This window comes from Halichoerus grypus, chromosome 2 (genome assembly GCF_964656455.1).
Source record: "Halichoerus grypus chromosome 2, mHalGry1.hap1.1, whole genome shotgun sequence".
NCBI classification, from domain to species: domain Eukaryota; kingdom Metazoa; phylum Chordata; class Mammalia; order Carnivora; family Phocidae; genus Halichoerus; species Halichoerus grypus.
In genome coordinates, this window is record NC_135713.1 from 141,718,585 (window position 1) to 141,734,758 (window position 16,174).

The 16,174-nt window shown below is 38.9% G+C and overlaps 1 protein-coding gene across 3 annotated transcripts in view; it reads right to left on the reverse strand.

The window, feature by feature from the left end:
• Nucleotides 1–16,174, reverse strand: part of KCNN2 (potassium calcium-activated channel subfamily N member 2) — a 462,735-nt gene that overhangs the window by 12,096 nt on the left and 434,465 nt on the right. For all 3 annotated transcript variants that reach the window (XM_078067612.1, XM_078067611.1, XM_078067613.1), the window contains one exon: nt 12,785–12,895. In XM_078067612.1, coding sequence (XP_077923738.1) covers nt 12,785–12,895 — 111 coding nt within the window. The remainder of the gene's footprint in view (nt 1–12,784; nt 12,896–16,174) is intronic.

Sequence of the window (16,174 nt, forward strand, 5' to 3'; positions counted from 1 at the left end):
CCCAGAGGTTTCACTTAGGCTAATTATTAATGACTTACTCTAAGAAGTTGATCCATGAGGCAAAACATGAGAGACTCTTAACTCTAGGAGACAGACTGACGGTTGCTGGAGGGGAGGGGGCTGGAGGGATAGGGTAACTGGGTGATGGGCATTAAGGAGGGCTCTTGATGGAATGAGCATTGGGGGTTGTATGCAACTGATCAATCACTAAATTGGACCTCTGAAACTAATAAAAAAAAAAATCCAAAAAAAAAGTTGATCCATTGAATTCTTCTGAGTGATTGAGTGATGGATAAAGGATGTTTCGGGGCGGGGGGCTGGGTAGAGGAAGACAACTTTGTAAGAAAGGCAAAGTGGTGGGGAAGACCGAGCAGTGAACTGGACTTGAGAAATGGTTCTAAGTTCTTGACTTTGGACTAACTAAGTTAGGTCAAGGAGACTAGCTAAACCTCACAGGACTTTAGTTTTCTCTTCTCTACATGAGAAAAGTAGAATTCTTACTAAAGTCTTTTTCAGGTCTTAGTTTTCAATAAGGAAGAGTCTTAGAATTACATTACAACTATGATCACAGGGATGTACATGTATTTTTTCACTTTTAGCACAGAAAGCCTCAGGTTTGGTAGCTGATGGTGAATCCTGTTCATGCTGCTGTAAAGGTTTCTTTCTGAGTGAAATTGAATTGCTAGAACCCACGTTAAGAAAATGACTCGCTTCTTAGAACTGCTTTTAGCAGCGACTTTGGTTTATGATGCACTTCCTCTGGATATTCATCAGACTCTGCACAGAGAGCATTCATTGCAGAAACAGGATTGAAGTATTAGGTGCTGAATGCCAGCAGAGAGTCCAAGAAACATCACCACCGTCCACAGTGAAGTTGAAAGGTGTTCCAGTTAAATTCTTGGCTCTTCATTTTTACAGAAACAGATTTCTCTTCTTTACAGGGGTAGGAGTCGCCTTTGGGAGGGCTTTTCCATCTGATCGTTACATGCATTTCAGAGGTAAGGATGCTGCATAAGTGGCCAAGGGTTGAGGACCTTGCTTTTAAAGGGAAAGGGGTAGGAAGTTACTGGTCAGCACCAGTTGGGGTTGGAATAGGCCCTTCCCCACTAAGAAACAGAAGGGCCAACGAAGGGAGGTCTCAGCTATCTGAACAGCTTTAGCTGCCTGGAAGATGGTAAGGGAACCTGGTAGACGCCCCCTCCTTGATTTTATCAGCTCAAGACACAGAGGAGGAAGCTAGAAAACTTGGTAAAAACAGATGGGACAGTAACACAGCAGTTGAACATAGGAGTGTTTGCAAGAGAACACAACAACTGATTTTGCTTTGGATTCCCATCCATAAACAGCAAATGCCAAATTCCTCAAGTTCTTAAATCTTTAAAAAAGCGATTTGCTGCTTGCCCTCAAAGTATTTTAAATGATTTTTTGTTCTCTTTGGGATGGCGGGGGAATGGCTGAAGGGGAGTAGGGAATCTCAATTTCTGAGATCACTGGGGTGGGTTGACACCCCCAAGGTCTTTGTGGCAGGATTTGTATGCACAAAACGCTCACTGTAGTTGACAGGCTAAAAATGAAAATGATTCCTCATCTGAAAATGAAATCCCTACAGCTGCTTTGAAAAACTATGAGACAGATGCATTTATGTTGAAACGTCCCCCTTTCTAACTCCGTAATAGGTTTTGAAACACAAGAATAAAACTCTGAAGTCATCCCATTTAACTGGTACTTTTCAAGATGGCAGCCACAAGACAAACATCCAAGAGTAGAAACATGCACCCTCTGCCTAGTGATCACATGTGCCTGGGATAAGTAGGTTTTTCCAGCCTCTCTTAGGGCTGAAAGGGACAGGGGACAGTGAGAAGACAGGGTACAAATACAAAGTACCTCAGTGTTCCACAGGTTTGAACAATGGGGAATTGTTACAGGACAGTGATAGCCAATTGGAGAAGGGAAGTAGGTCTATGCATTAGTGATCGTTTAGATGAAAGGGAAGTTGACTTAAAGGGCAAGTTTCTTTTGTTAATGAAGTTAAGAACCCTGCCATACAGTTATCTCGCAATGTAACCCTGGAGCTCCCTCCTGCCCTTCGGGGGCATTTACAGACTCTCAGAGGGCATGGGTGTTGACACTAATCTTTGTGTCCCCTAGCGCAGTGCTTTGGGCATAAGTGGTACTAAATATTTGATACCGTAGTATATACTTTGCATCATAAAAACTTCTAATTATGACCCACAGATACATACTTATCAACCAAAGGACCCTTTGGATAAGAAGGGTATACAGGTTACAGAAGAGACCTATGATCTCACCAGGTGTTCCCTAATTTCCAGTTACTAATTCAACACATTTATTGTCTATCACATGTTAGATACTATGATAGTTGCTAGGGGGAGATCATAGATCTGACCCCCCAAAATCGTAGCTGTAATAATTCTAGTGCCAATTAATGGGCCAAAGCCTCTGTGAAATAGAACTTCTTTCCTGTACATCAAAAAATGAGAGAAAAAAAGGAAAACATGAACATTTGCTCTGCCTGACTTATGCTCAACTCCAATTAAAATCTTTTATCAGAAGCATTTTCACAGGCATATTAATAATCAGGTATTTTGAGAACACAAAGGCCCTAAAAGCAATAATACTATTGAAGGTAATAGTACTTACCCAGATGCCTTAAAAGCATCTTCACAGGTAGAAAGGATATGAAATGTTCTATTGCCGACTTACAGGTAATGATAAAAAAAAAAAAAAATTAAAGCCACAGGTAGCAAGGTAAACAATATTTTTAAGTGTAACAATATTTGATAAACCGCAAAAGCCCTTAAAGCGGATGGACTTTTAACTGAAACTTTGCTTTGCTCAAACCTAGATAGAGACAGGTTATTAAGCACTGTCTTAAAGGGTACTTTGTTTATATTGTTCCTTTGCTTTTGACTACTGTGATTCTTAAAGAAGAAACCTCCATTTCTTTGTCCTTTTCTCCTCTTGCCTCTCCCTTCAGAGACTTATTTTGGGGCAATGCTTCTCACTCTTTCTGAATTTAAGAGGAAGGCACATAACCTCTGCCTGAAGAAACGAGAGTTCCCTGCCTCTCGTTCTCCCCACGACAGTAAAATGGGTAAAATGTTGCTTCGTATGCTGTGGGTGATGTCTCCGGGATGGCCGGGACAAACGCAGACAAGGCTCGTAAGCCGGAACACCAACACCACGTGCCGCCCAGTTCCCCTCGGCAGCAGGTACGTGGGGCTGGGTGAACTCTGGAGCTTTGGAACAGAGGGAAGGCCCAGTGATCCATTCATTCCGTGTTTTCACCCACTGGGGCTTATGTCACCAAGCACAATGTAAAAGCTCCATAGACGAAATCCTCCAGAATTTCTGTTCACTTGCTAAGAGGCACGTAGGAAACAAAATTATATAACTGCATAATGGTGTTCTTATTATGGATCTTATTGAGAATTCTTAACAGGATTGGAAACACCCACAGTGGACATTAATATGTATAATTATCTTTTGTGGTACATCTAGCTACTTTAAAAATTAGGTCTGGGCTCCCAGAATTGCTTGTTTTCAAGTTTCCTTCTAAAATGGAAGTATGCAGAAGGCCAAACTCCAGGATTTCTTCTTGGCTCAGACATGGATGAAGAGCAATAATATTTCCAAAAGATAGAGCATGGTAAACATGCTGCCTCTGTCAGGTGATAAACTGCAAATCTACGAAATAGCTAGTCCTATCTTCCTAAGCCCCATGACAAGTTACTGCTATTATGCTTTCATTTTGAAAGCATTAGATTATTCTGGGTCCATGTACCTCCTTGGCCATTTTTGAATTGTAGAGTGGCATATAAACTTTTGGAATTACATGGAACAATCTCCCCTAATATATACTGTGCAATGAATAGTGTGTTCTACTTTCAAACATAGTATTTTACGTGGCTAAGGTTGTCAAACAGAGAAACAATTTCTATATGAAATTGTTCCTCTGGAAACTTGGGCACGGTGAATAATTTTTCATGGAAATTGTTCAATGCAGTTAAGAGACACAATGGGAGGCTTGGAAAGTTACATTTCTTCCTGGAAGAAATAATCAATTGTTTAACATTCATACTGCTGCTTCTTTACAAGCCTATTCAGATTTCAGAATGTCTATAATCATTACCCCTGCTGACCATCAGAAAAAAAAAGATTTCTTCTGTGCAGTGTTTCAAGGGATAGTTGCAGTTTTCTCTAGCCATAAATAGCACCCTTGAACTTGTATCTTGAACCTTCCTCTTGGTAACTCTGTATGGCTTTTAGGTCCTTGTTTACTCTTGGTTATATCCCAGAAATCAGTCCTGATCGTTCAGATTTTTGAACTCTTTTTAAATTGTAGTTGACATACAATGGTCCATTAGTTGGGGTGTGGACAACATGGTGACTTAACAATTATCTGTGTGCTCAGCATTACTGCACTTACAATCTGCATGTCACCGTGCAAAGTTGTCACAAGAATACTGACTATATTCCCAATGTTGTACTTGACTTACTCATTTTATAACTGGAAGTTTGTACATCTTAATCCCCTTCAACTATCTTGCCCATCCCCAAACCCCACTCTCCTCTGGCAACTATGGTTGGTTCTGGGTATTTAAAAGCCTGGTTTTGTTTTTTTTTCTTTTGTTTTTTAAATTTTATTTTAAATCCAGTATAGTTAACATACAGTGTTTTATTAGTTTCAGGTGTACAATACAGTGATTCAACAATTCTAAACATTACTCAGTGCTCATCACAATAAATGTACTCTTAATCCCCTTCATCTATGTCACCAATTCCCCACCACCACCTCCCCTCTGGTAACCATCACTTTGTTCTCTATAGTTACGAGTCTGCTTCTTGGTTTATCTCTTTTTTTTCCCCTTTGTTCATTTGTTTCTTAAATTGCACATGAGCGAAAACCATATGGTATTTGTCTTTCTCTGACTTATTTTGCTTAGCATTATACTCTCTAGCTCCATCCATGTTGTTGGAAATGACAAGATTTCATACTTTTTTATGGCTCAGTAATATTCCATATATATTAAAAATATATAAAAATGTATTTAAAAATATATATCACATATTCTTTTTCTTTTTAATTTTATTATGTTAATCACCATACATTACATCATTAGTTTTTGATGTAGTGTTCCATGATACATTGTTTGCGTGTAAAGCCTGGTTTGTTTTGTTTTGTTTCTTTGGTCTGTGTTTCTTTTTAACTTTGTTTATTAATTTTCTTAACTTCCACCTATGAATGAAATCATATGGTACCTTGTGTTTGTCTGACTTATTTCACTTGCTCCATCCATGTTGTCGTAAACTGCAACATTCCATCCTTTTTTATAGCTGAGTAATATTCCATTGTGTATCTATGTATCACATCTTCTGCATCCATTCATCTGATTGAAACTTACATTGCTTCCATATCTTAGCTATTTTAAATAATGCAATAAATATAGGGGTACATATATCTTTTCTAGTGTTTTCATTTTCAATACCCAGATATGAAAGGGCTCAATTGTACAGTATTTCTAGTTTTAATTTTTTTTTAGGCACCCCTCTATGTCATTTTCCATAGTGGCTGTACCAATTTACATTCCCACCAACAGTCCATGAGGGCTCCCTTATTTCTACATTTTCATCAACACTTGTTACATCTTGTCCTTTTGATACTAACCATTTTGATTTGAATTTTCCCGATGCTGAGTGATGTTGAGCATCTTTTCATGTGCCTGTTGGCCATTGGTGTGTCTTCTTTGGAAAATTTCTGTTCAGGCCCTCTAACCATTTTTTAATTGGATTATTTGGGGTTCTTTTGGTATTGCGTTATATTCTTATATATTTTTAATATTAACCCCTTATTGGTATATCACTTGCAAATATATTCTGCCCTTTAGTAATAGATTGCCTTTTTATTTTGTTGGTGGATGATCCTTTTAATGTATTGTTGAATGTGGTTTACTCATATTTTGCTGAGGATTTTTATATCTATGTTCATCAGGAATATTGGTCTGTAGTTTTCTATTTTTTGTAGTGTCTTTCTTTTTGGTTTTGGAATCAAGGTAATGCTAACCTCTAGAATGAATCTGGGAGCATTTCTTCCTCTTCTTTTTGGAATAGTATGAGAAGGGTAAGTGTTAACTCTTCTTTTAATGTTTGGTAGAATTCACCTGTGAAGCCATTTGATTTTGGACATTTGCTGGGAGTTTATTATTATTATGGGTTCAGTTTTATTACTAGTAATTGATGTGTTCAGGTTTCTACTTTCTGATTCAGTCTTGGAAGATTGTCTGTTTCTAGGAATTTATCCATTTCTTCTAGGTTGTCCAATTTGTTGGTGTATACTTTTTTGTAGCAGTCTTTCATAATCCTTTGTATTTTTGTCATGTTGGTTGTTACTTCTCTTTCATTTCTGATTTTATATATTTGTGTCCTTGCTCTTTTTTTGCTTGAGGAGTCTGGTTAAGGGTTTATCAATTTTCTTTGCCTTTTCAATGAACCAGCTCTTAGTGTCATTGATCCTTTCCATTGTTGTTTAGTCTCTATTGATTTTGGCTCTGATTTTTAGTATGTCTTTCCCTCTACTAACCTTGGGCATTATTTGTTCTTTTTCCTAGTTTCTTTAAGTATAAGGTTAGATTACTTGTGATTTTTCTTGTTTCTTGAGGTAGGCCTGTATTGCCATAAATTTCCCTCTAAGAACTGCTTTCGCTACATCTCAAAGATTTTGGACTATTGTGTTTTCATTTTCGTTTGTCTATAGGTATCTTTTTTTAAATTTCCTCTTCAATTTCTTCATAGACCCATTGGCTATTTGGTAGCATGTTGTATAGCCTCCATGTATTTCTTCCAGTAATCTTCTTGTAATTGTTTTCTAGTTTCAGAGCATTGTGGTTGAAAAAGATGCTTGATAAGATTTCAGCCTTCTTAAACTTATTGAGTCTTGCTCTTTGGCCTAATATGTGATCTGTTCTGGAGAGTGTCCCAGGTGTACTTGAAAATCATGGGTATTCTGCTGTTTGGGGATAGAATGTTCTTTATATATCTGTTAGGTCCACCTGGTCTAATGTGTGTTCAAAGCCACTGTTTCCTGGTTGATTCTGTCTGGATAATCTATCCATTGATGTAAGTGGGGTGTTAAAGTCCCCTATTATTATTGTATTACTGTCAACTTCTCCCTTTATGTCTATTAATATTTGCTTATGTATTTAGGTGCTCACATATTGGGTATATAGATATTTATAATTATTATATCCTTCTGTTGGACTGTTCCTCTTATCATTATGTAATTCCCTTCTTTGTCTTTTGGTTTAAAATCTATTTTGTGTGATGTAAGTATTGCTACCCTAGATTTTTTCCCTTTCCATTTGCATGGAATAGCTTTTTCCATCCCTGCACTTTCAGTCTGTATGTGTCCCTATGTCTAAAGCGAGTCTCTTGTAAGCAACATGTAGATGGGTCCTGTTTTTCTATCCATTCAGTTACCCTGTGCCTTTTGATTGGATCATTTAGTCCACTTACATTTAAAGTAATTGTTGACAGGTATTGTACTTATTCCCATTTTCTTTTCTGGTTTTTTTCGTAGTTCTGTTTTTCTTTTCTTGCTCTCTTCTGGTTTGATAGTTTTTGGTAGCTTTATGTTAGGATTCTTTTTATTTTGTGTGTGCCTATTATGGGTTTTCGGCTTATGGTTACAATGAGGTGCATATATTGTCTATTTTAAGTTGATGGTCACTTAAGTTCAAAGGCATTCTAAAAGCACTACCTTTCTAGGGGCGCCTGGGTGGCTCAATCTGTTAAGCATCCGACTCTTGATTTTGGCTCAGATCATGATCTCAGGGTTGTGAGATGGAGCTCCACTTCAGGCTCTGTGCTGGGTGGGGAGCCTGCTTAAGATTCTCTTTCTCCCTCTCTCTCTCTCAAAAAAAAAAAAATAAATAAAAGCACTACCTTTCTATTCTGCCACTCATGTTTTATATGTATAACATATTTTACATTTTTATTTTGTGTATCCCTTTACTAATTTCTGTAGATGTAACTGATTTTACTGCTTTTGTCCTTGACCCTTCATACTAGCTTTATAAGTGATTGATCTACTACCTTTACTATATTTTTACCAGTGAAATTTTTTCCTTTCATAATTTTCTTCTGGTTAAGGCCTTTCTTTCCTACTTAAGTCCCATTAACATTTCTTATAAGGATGGTTTAGTGGTAATTAACTCCTTTATGTCTCTTTCAATTCTGAATGATAAGCTATCTGGGTAGAATATTGTTGGTATAGGTTTTTTCCCTTTCGGCAGTTTGAATATATCATGCCACTCCCTTCTTGCCTGTAAACTCTGCTAAAAACTCAGCTGATAGCTTTATGGGGTTTCCCTTGTACCTAACTAGTTGCTTTTTTCTTGCTACTTACTTTATTGAGAGAGCCAGCGTGAATGGGAGTGGGGGAGAGCAGAGGGAGGGAGAGAATCTTAAGGAGTCTCCACACTGAGCTTGGAGCCTGACGTGGGGCTCGATCTCACAACCCTGAGATCATGACCTGAGCCGATATCAAGTGTTGGAGACTTAACTGACTGAGCCACCCAGGTGCCCCTTTCTTGCTACTTTTAAGATTCTCTTTTTTGCCATTTTAGTATGTGTCATGGTGTCAGCCTCTTTGGGTTCATCTTGTCTGGGTCTCTCTGTCCTTCCCGGACCTGGATGTCTGTTTCTTTTCCCCAGGTCAGAGAAGTTTTCAGCTATTCTATCTTTGGTAAGTATTCTGCCCCTTTCTCTCTCTTGCTTCTGGGGCCCCTATAATGTGAGTTACCCTATCTTCCATCTGTTTCCTGCACCCTTTGCTCTATGGTTGATTCCCTCTAGTGTGTTTTTCTCTTGTTATTGTATTCTTCAGCTCTGATTGGTTCTTTATATTTTCCATCTCTGTTGAAGTTCTGAGTTCATCCCAAGTCTGGTGAGCATCTTTAGGACCATTACTTTGAACTCTTTATCGGGTAGATTACTTATCTCCGTTTTGTTTGTTCAGTTGTCTTTCTTAGGTTTTTGCCTTTTTCTTTCTTTTTGAACATATTCCTCCATGTCCTCATTTTGTCTGATTCTCTTTGCTTATTACAATGTGTTAGGTAGATCAGCTCTGTCTCCTGGTCTTGTAAGTATTGGTCTTCTGTAGAAAGTGTCCTGTGGGGCCCAGTAGCACAGTCCATTCACCCTGGTCACCAGAACCAGGTACTCCAGAGGTGTCCCCTGTGGGCAGCATGTGCCCTCCTGTTGTGCCTGGGCTTTGACTGCTCTAGGCCCACTGGTAGGTGGGGCTGATCCCCACTTGCTTCAGGGGGATGCTCAGTTAGATGACCAGTGCTAGCAAGGTAGATGGAGAGTACCATAATTGGTTCCTGCAAAGTGCAGCCAGGCTGAAGGAGGGCAAGAAAATGGTGTCCACCAGCACTCCCACTCCTGGAGAAAGCTCTACCAATTTGAATTCAGAAGTTATGGAGACTCATCTTTCTGGTGCAGGTCCCCAGTAATGTGAGATGCTCCTTAGGTAGGATCTCTGTGCCTGTAATAGCCCTCCATCCTGTGGGTCGCCATGCAGGGGATTGGGTTCTCAGCTGCATCTTTGCCCCTTCTCCATGTGGCTTTTTCTTTAAGTAAGTCTTTAACTGTAGAAGATCCCTTCTGCTAGTCTTCAGGTAATGTCCAGAGTCAGCTGCATTATCTGTAGTTGTAGCCCTGGTGTATCCAGAGGAAGAGGTGAGCTCAGGCTCCTATTATTCCATCATCTTCCAGTATTTTAGAATTTTTATTTAAAAAGGTAAAATTATAAATGGGCCCATTTAGAAATTCCATAAATAACCAAATGGAATCAAGTGCCAAGTAAATGATACTCCTTAAGTTGAAGAGGACTATGAAGGGCTATTATTTTCATATATTGTATTGACTATAATAATGAAATGGGTATCCTGAGAAATTTGTACCTGTAAATTCAAGCTGTCGGCAAGCCTGCTGGAATGCCTTTCTTAGGCCTATAAGAGACCTCTGTCCCAAGTAATACGGCAAAGCAGCTAAACTTTTAAGAAGTAGTAATGAGATAATAGAATTAAAGCATTGTGGAGAATGTGAATTTTGGAATTAGGATAGTACTTCTTACTGAAAAAAACTCTCTATGAAAGAAACTCCCTATAGATAATGTTGCATTATGAGTCAAGCTAAAGTATACAAGAACTTAGAAAGGCTGTTAGATCCAAAGAGGGTCCAGACTAGGCTTTGGGCAGGGTGGGGAGGGGGGGGCTCATGAGCAACAGAAGCAAGAACACAAGTGCACTTTTCTGCCAAGTAGAGAAAAAACAAAAACAAAAACAGATCTTTCATCTGATTTCCTGAAGGTACAGCAGTGTAAAAGCTTAAAATACCCTGAGTCCTGGGCTATGATATTTCAGTTCTACATCCTCAGCAGTTAACACAGAACCCCAACTACAATAGGTACACTGGGTACTTTTGTTAAATACATGTTATACCCAGGAAGATTATAATAAATTGAGTAGACACAAAGAATATCTGCTATGAGGATTGTCCCAGTCTCCAAACCCCTGGGGAATAACACACGAAAGCAGCAGTTCTCACCATGGGCAATTTGGTCTGCTGAGGGGACATTTGGCAATGTCTAGAGGCATTTTTGGTTGTCACGAGTCTACCAAGGATGCTGCTAAACAGTCAACAATGCACAAGGACAGCTGCCGGACAGAGAACTATCCAGTCCCAAAGGTCAACAGTGCTGAAGCTGAGTGACCCCAAGCTAAAATAATTAAATGATAAAACCAAGCTGGAATGTCTCCCAAATGATCCTGGGAGACCGGTACAAATATCCCAGATCTCTCCATCAAAGGTGTTCCACTATGGATTTTAACATCCGTCTATTCAGTAAGTAGGATATGGAATAGCAATAGCCCCAAGCCAACCTAAAGAAATTACATGTTTCCTTCTTCAGTTAAAATTAAGTACCTGCTTATGAAAGCTGGGGAACTCTGCCTCAACATGCTAACTTGGTTTCTCTTATTTGTGATCCTGTCACACCTTTTGTTCTTGTTGCTGAAAAGATTTACATGCAGGTGTATGGGCTATTATGGTGTTTTGATGTAATTTTCTACCTCCGTGTGGCATTAATTCTTGTGAAATTTATAATGTATAACCTTCACAATAAAATTATTTGGATTATACAAGGGACTCTGTGGAAGAGTTCTTTTGATACTGCCCAACTTTTGACTCTTAGATACGAAGCATACAGTATGGAACTCATACAAACAAACCCACGATGAGATCCATAAAATATCTGCTCTGAGCTTGGACTAATAGTCTAAAAGGCATGTATTTTCATTTCCTAGCATATTTTTGAAAGTGACAAGAATCCCACCCCTCCATTCAGCTCCGCACTTAGGCCTCTCCTTGCGCTTTTCTGTAACATTCATGAATGTTCATGAGTTTGGAGAGTGAGAGAAAACCGAAGGATAGAAGACAGCCTAAAGGGGCACACCCAGGCCACGAGGGTGATGTCTGCAATTGAGTGGCTCAGGTCATCAAGAATACATGTGGACCTTCCAACTGCAGTGAAGTCTCACAATAACATCTGATGGTAAGACTTAGAAATGAGCAAGGCAATTGGAATCCATGTTTCCATTTTGTAAATACTACCCATATGCATAAATATGTGCATCACAGTGACTGATCTATTAGGAAGTATTTACCTAATGAGCTAACTTTTATTCGTTCAAACAAAATCTAAAATGAGTAAAAACACTGAAAATTGTAACTCTGCTTGAACTCTCCATGGATTCCTTTATGGGTAAAATTGCCAAATGACAACATGTTTTGTTATTTTGATGACAGCCTGATTAGATTCTACTTTGGGTTATGCAGCAAGATGACACTGCTATAAAATAATTTTTAGTTTTATATCTGACCTTTTATTTTGGTTTCTCAAGTGACAATGCATAGAGGCTAAAAATTTAGTGGGAGTGGGATAACAATCTTTTCCCTCTTTGATATAATGACTTTGAGCAAGTTACCGAACCTCTCTGTGTCTTGGCTTCCATATTTGTAAAATGGGCATACTACTAGCACTTCCCTCATAAAGTTGTCTGAGAATGAAATTAGTTTACATGCGTGACATTCTTGGAGCCAAGCTTCGCACAGAGTGAGTGCTCTGTAAACACTGTGATTACTGTTTTCTACTGTAGTTTCCCGTTGGGATGCTATCCCTTCATCTCTTGCACAGCCTTTAAATCACAGAAAAGGCATATCTATCTCTGCTCCTACCTTGGGGTCCTGAAAGTTATTGGCTGGTTCTTGCTGTCATTGCAACCCCAGTCTTTAGAACAGTGACTGGCTCATAGAAGCTCAGTAGGACATTGTTGAATCACTTCCCCATAAAATTTCTAGATTACACTGACCGTGTGTTCCTTTCTATTCAATCAAATATTCGTCCCTTCTTGTACACTGCAAACGTAAATGTTAAGTGTGCCTATTTATTTGGACTGACGTGGTCTGTTTTGATCCTTGAGTAAATACCAAGGTTGTCCAATTATTTCCTACCTGACCTAGAGTTAGAATGACTCTGTTCTCAACGTGTGAAAAAAAAAAAAAATGGAAGTGAGTCCAAGAAGGCTTTAACGTTAAAGCACGTCATGTTAGCTTCAGAAGTCAAGACAGAAATCGTATTGCCCAACATGGAGAAACACACGATAATGTTCCTTTTGAAGACACAAGGGTGATGACTCACTCTTTTGGTCAGCTGAGTATCCATCATGAAGTTGTGCACGTGTTTTTCTGCTTTGGTAAGTTCTAGCTTTCTTGCCACTACAGCGACCACCAGGGCTGTGCAACCAGCACCCTGAAAACCAGAAGAGAAGAGAACCCCAATGAGTCATTACTTTTGGTCTCAGCCACATGCAAAAAAATGTTCCCCAAGTACGTAAGTATCCGGGGATAAGAAACCATAGCATTTGGTGACTTCAACACATACTACCAAAAATGCCTGGTCCACGAGTTCAAGCAGCAAGCCTGTAAGCGGGGATTTAAAAACTTAGTTCATGTATCATAAGTTCTAAAGCATGATATAAATGGTAAAGTAGCAACTTGTGGAAATTTGAGAGATTTCTTAAAAAACAGACAAACAGAGCATATCAGTTATATAACTGAAAGTATAATAGGAACAAATAATAGCTGAGTAAGTTAGCATAAATGCATGGAGTAGAAATAACCATTATTCCATAAAAAATAACATTGCATAATCTTCTCCCAAGCTAAGACCAGAGGTCTTCAAGCCAATTGACTGTGACTTACCAGGAGTGGAAAGAGATGCATTATCTCCACCTACGCAAAACTTCAAGGTCATGGGAAGGTCTCAGTGATTTGAACCTGGACAACAGAGCTATCTAGTGTTGAAGGTAAGGGATAACTGTCCTATTCCAGGCATTTAACCAGTACTGAGAAAGGCGTGGGCTCCCTTTTTTCTGAAAAAAATCAGCAGTGGTCTTTTTTAAATTATAGGCCGCTGTGCCAATCTCTTAGGAAGAGATGTGAGACACCGTGGTACCCCCGGGGATTAGAGTCCTTCTGCTCCATGATCCCATGCATGAGGTGTGGGGTCTTTTGGTTGTAAGGCCAGTGATTTCATACAGGGCCAGGAGGCAGGGCCGGGATACCTGCTGTTATTTTTTAGGCAAGGTCATGCTACTGCAGTTACCTCATGGATCTTGGGCACAGCTAACCTCCTGGGAGCAAAGGGGGAAACTAAGGACCTACCAACAGGCCTGTGAAAGGGAAGTCAGGCCCTCTAGATGGAATCACACCCCTGAGAGGACCCCACGGTAGAGCCGGCCAAACTGTCTCAGTAGACAGCGATGAAGACAGGGTTTAGGCAGGAGCCCGCTGAAGAGGGGTGCCAACAGCATGACATTACAATACTTGTGGATCTTTCAACAGACTTGAATCTTTTTAAACTAGTTTTTAATAGGATCCCCTTTATGTTAGCCAAAATGGTAAGGTGCTCACTGGATAGCTATCCAAGAGAGTCTCAAAGTCCCACGAGGTGACCTAGTTTTCCTCATTACAAGTAGGTCTGAAAATCACTAGTTAGAAAAGCAACTCTGCAACTTACGTACATGGTAATCTTCACCTTCAGTATCTAATATTGAGGAATGGGAATTACTCGGAGCATATCCATAATATATTATGGCTGCATTAAAATTTTATTTCTATAATACTTAAAGGCAACATAATATTTAAATAAGCAAATCAGAAAATTATATACATAATTTGCTCCTAATTTTATCGTTTAAAAAGAATCCACATTTGGGAACAAATTTAAGGAGGTGAAAGACCTGTACTCTGAAAACTGAAGAGGACACAAATCAATGGAAAGACAGAACATGCTCATGAATTGGAAGAATTAAGATATCCATACTACTCAAAGCAACCTACAGATTCAGTGCTCCCTATCAAAATTTCAATGGTATTTTTCATAGAACTAGAGCAAATGAGCCCCAAATTTATATATAACCACAAAAGACCCCCCATTAGCCAAAGCAATCTTGAGAAAGAAGAACAAAGCCAGAGGTGTCATGCTCCCTGATCTCAAACCATACTACAAAGCTACAGTAATCAAAACAGTATAGTACTGGCACAAAAACAGACATATAGATCAATGGAACAGGATAGAGAGCCCAGAAATAAACCTATGCTTCTATGGCCGACTTACAACAAAGGTGACAAGAAAAAAAAATGGGGAAAAGATAGTCTTTTCGATAAATGATGTTGGAAAAACTGGACCGCCTTCTTATACCATCCACAAAAATAAACTCAAAATGAATGAAAGACCTAAATGTGACACCTGAAACCATAAAACTCCCTCCCAGAAAAAAAAAAAACACAGGCAGTAAACTCAGCACTGTGAGCAGCAAATTTTGGATCTGTTTACTCAGGCAAGGGCAACAAAAGCAGAAATAAATAATGGGACAACATCAAACTAAAAATCTTTTGCACAGTGAAGGAAACCATCAACAAAGCAAAAAGCAACCTATTTACCTAATGAACAAGATATTTGCAAGTAATAGATCCAATAAGGGGTTAATATCCAAAATATATAAAGAACTCCTACAACTCAACACCCAGAAAAACCAAATAACCCGACTAAAAATGGGCAGAGACATAAAAAGATGCTCAGCATCACTAGGCATCAGGGACGTGCAAAGCAAATCCAAAATGAGATATCACCTTATACCTGTCAGAAGGGCAAATACCAAAAAGACAAGAAATAACAAGTGTTGTCAAAGATGATGTAGAGGAAAAGGACCCCTCGTGCACTGTTGATGGGAATGTAAATTGGTACAGCTATTAAGGAAAACCGTATGGCAGTTCCTCAAAAAATTAAAAATAATAGAACTACCATACAATCCAGTAATTCCACTTCGGAGGATTTATCTGAATGGAATATTAGCTATAAAGAGTGTGATCTTGCCATTGGAAACAACATGGATGGAACTAGAAGTTTCTATGCTAAGTGAAATCAGAGAAGGACAAATACTATATGATTTCACTTATACGTAGAATTTTTAAAAAAAGCAAATGAACAAAGGCAGCAGAAACAGACGAATAAATACAGAGAACTTCCAACTATAAAATAAATAGATCATGGGGATATGGAATACATTCTAAGGGATATAGTAAATAATATTGTGATAGCTTTGTATAGTGACAGAGGGTAACTAGACTTCTGGTGATCATGTCATAATGTATAGAAATGTCAGTTCACTGCATTATACACTGAAACTTATATAGTATTTTATATCAACTATACTTCAAATTTAAAAAAAAGAATAGCTTTTGAAAGCACATCTATTCTGTTCACTTTTCAACATTTGCAACAAAATCTAAATAGTTTTAGTGTACTGATAAGGGGCTAACCAAAAATCAGTGGATGGGATCAGTGGCCACTCAAGATGGCCATCCACACCTGCCCACTGTAGTTAGCATTTGCTCGAGAAATACGGGATCACCTGTTGCACACTGCTCCCAGGTGCTCCATCAGTCAGAGAGTTATGAGAGATTCAAGAGCAGCGATGGTTTCTGAATAAGCAGAGAACGTAAAAATCTGAGGGGCTTCCACTGC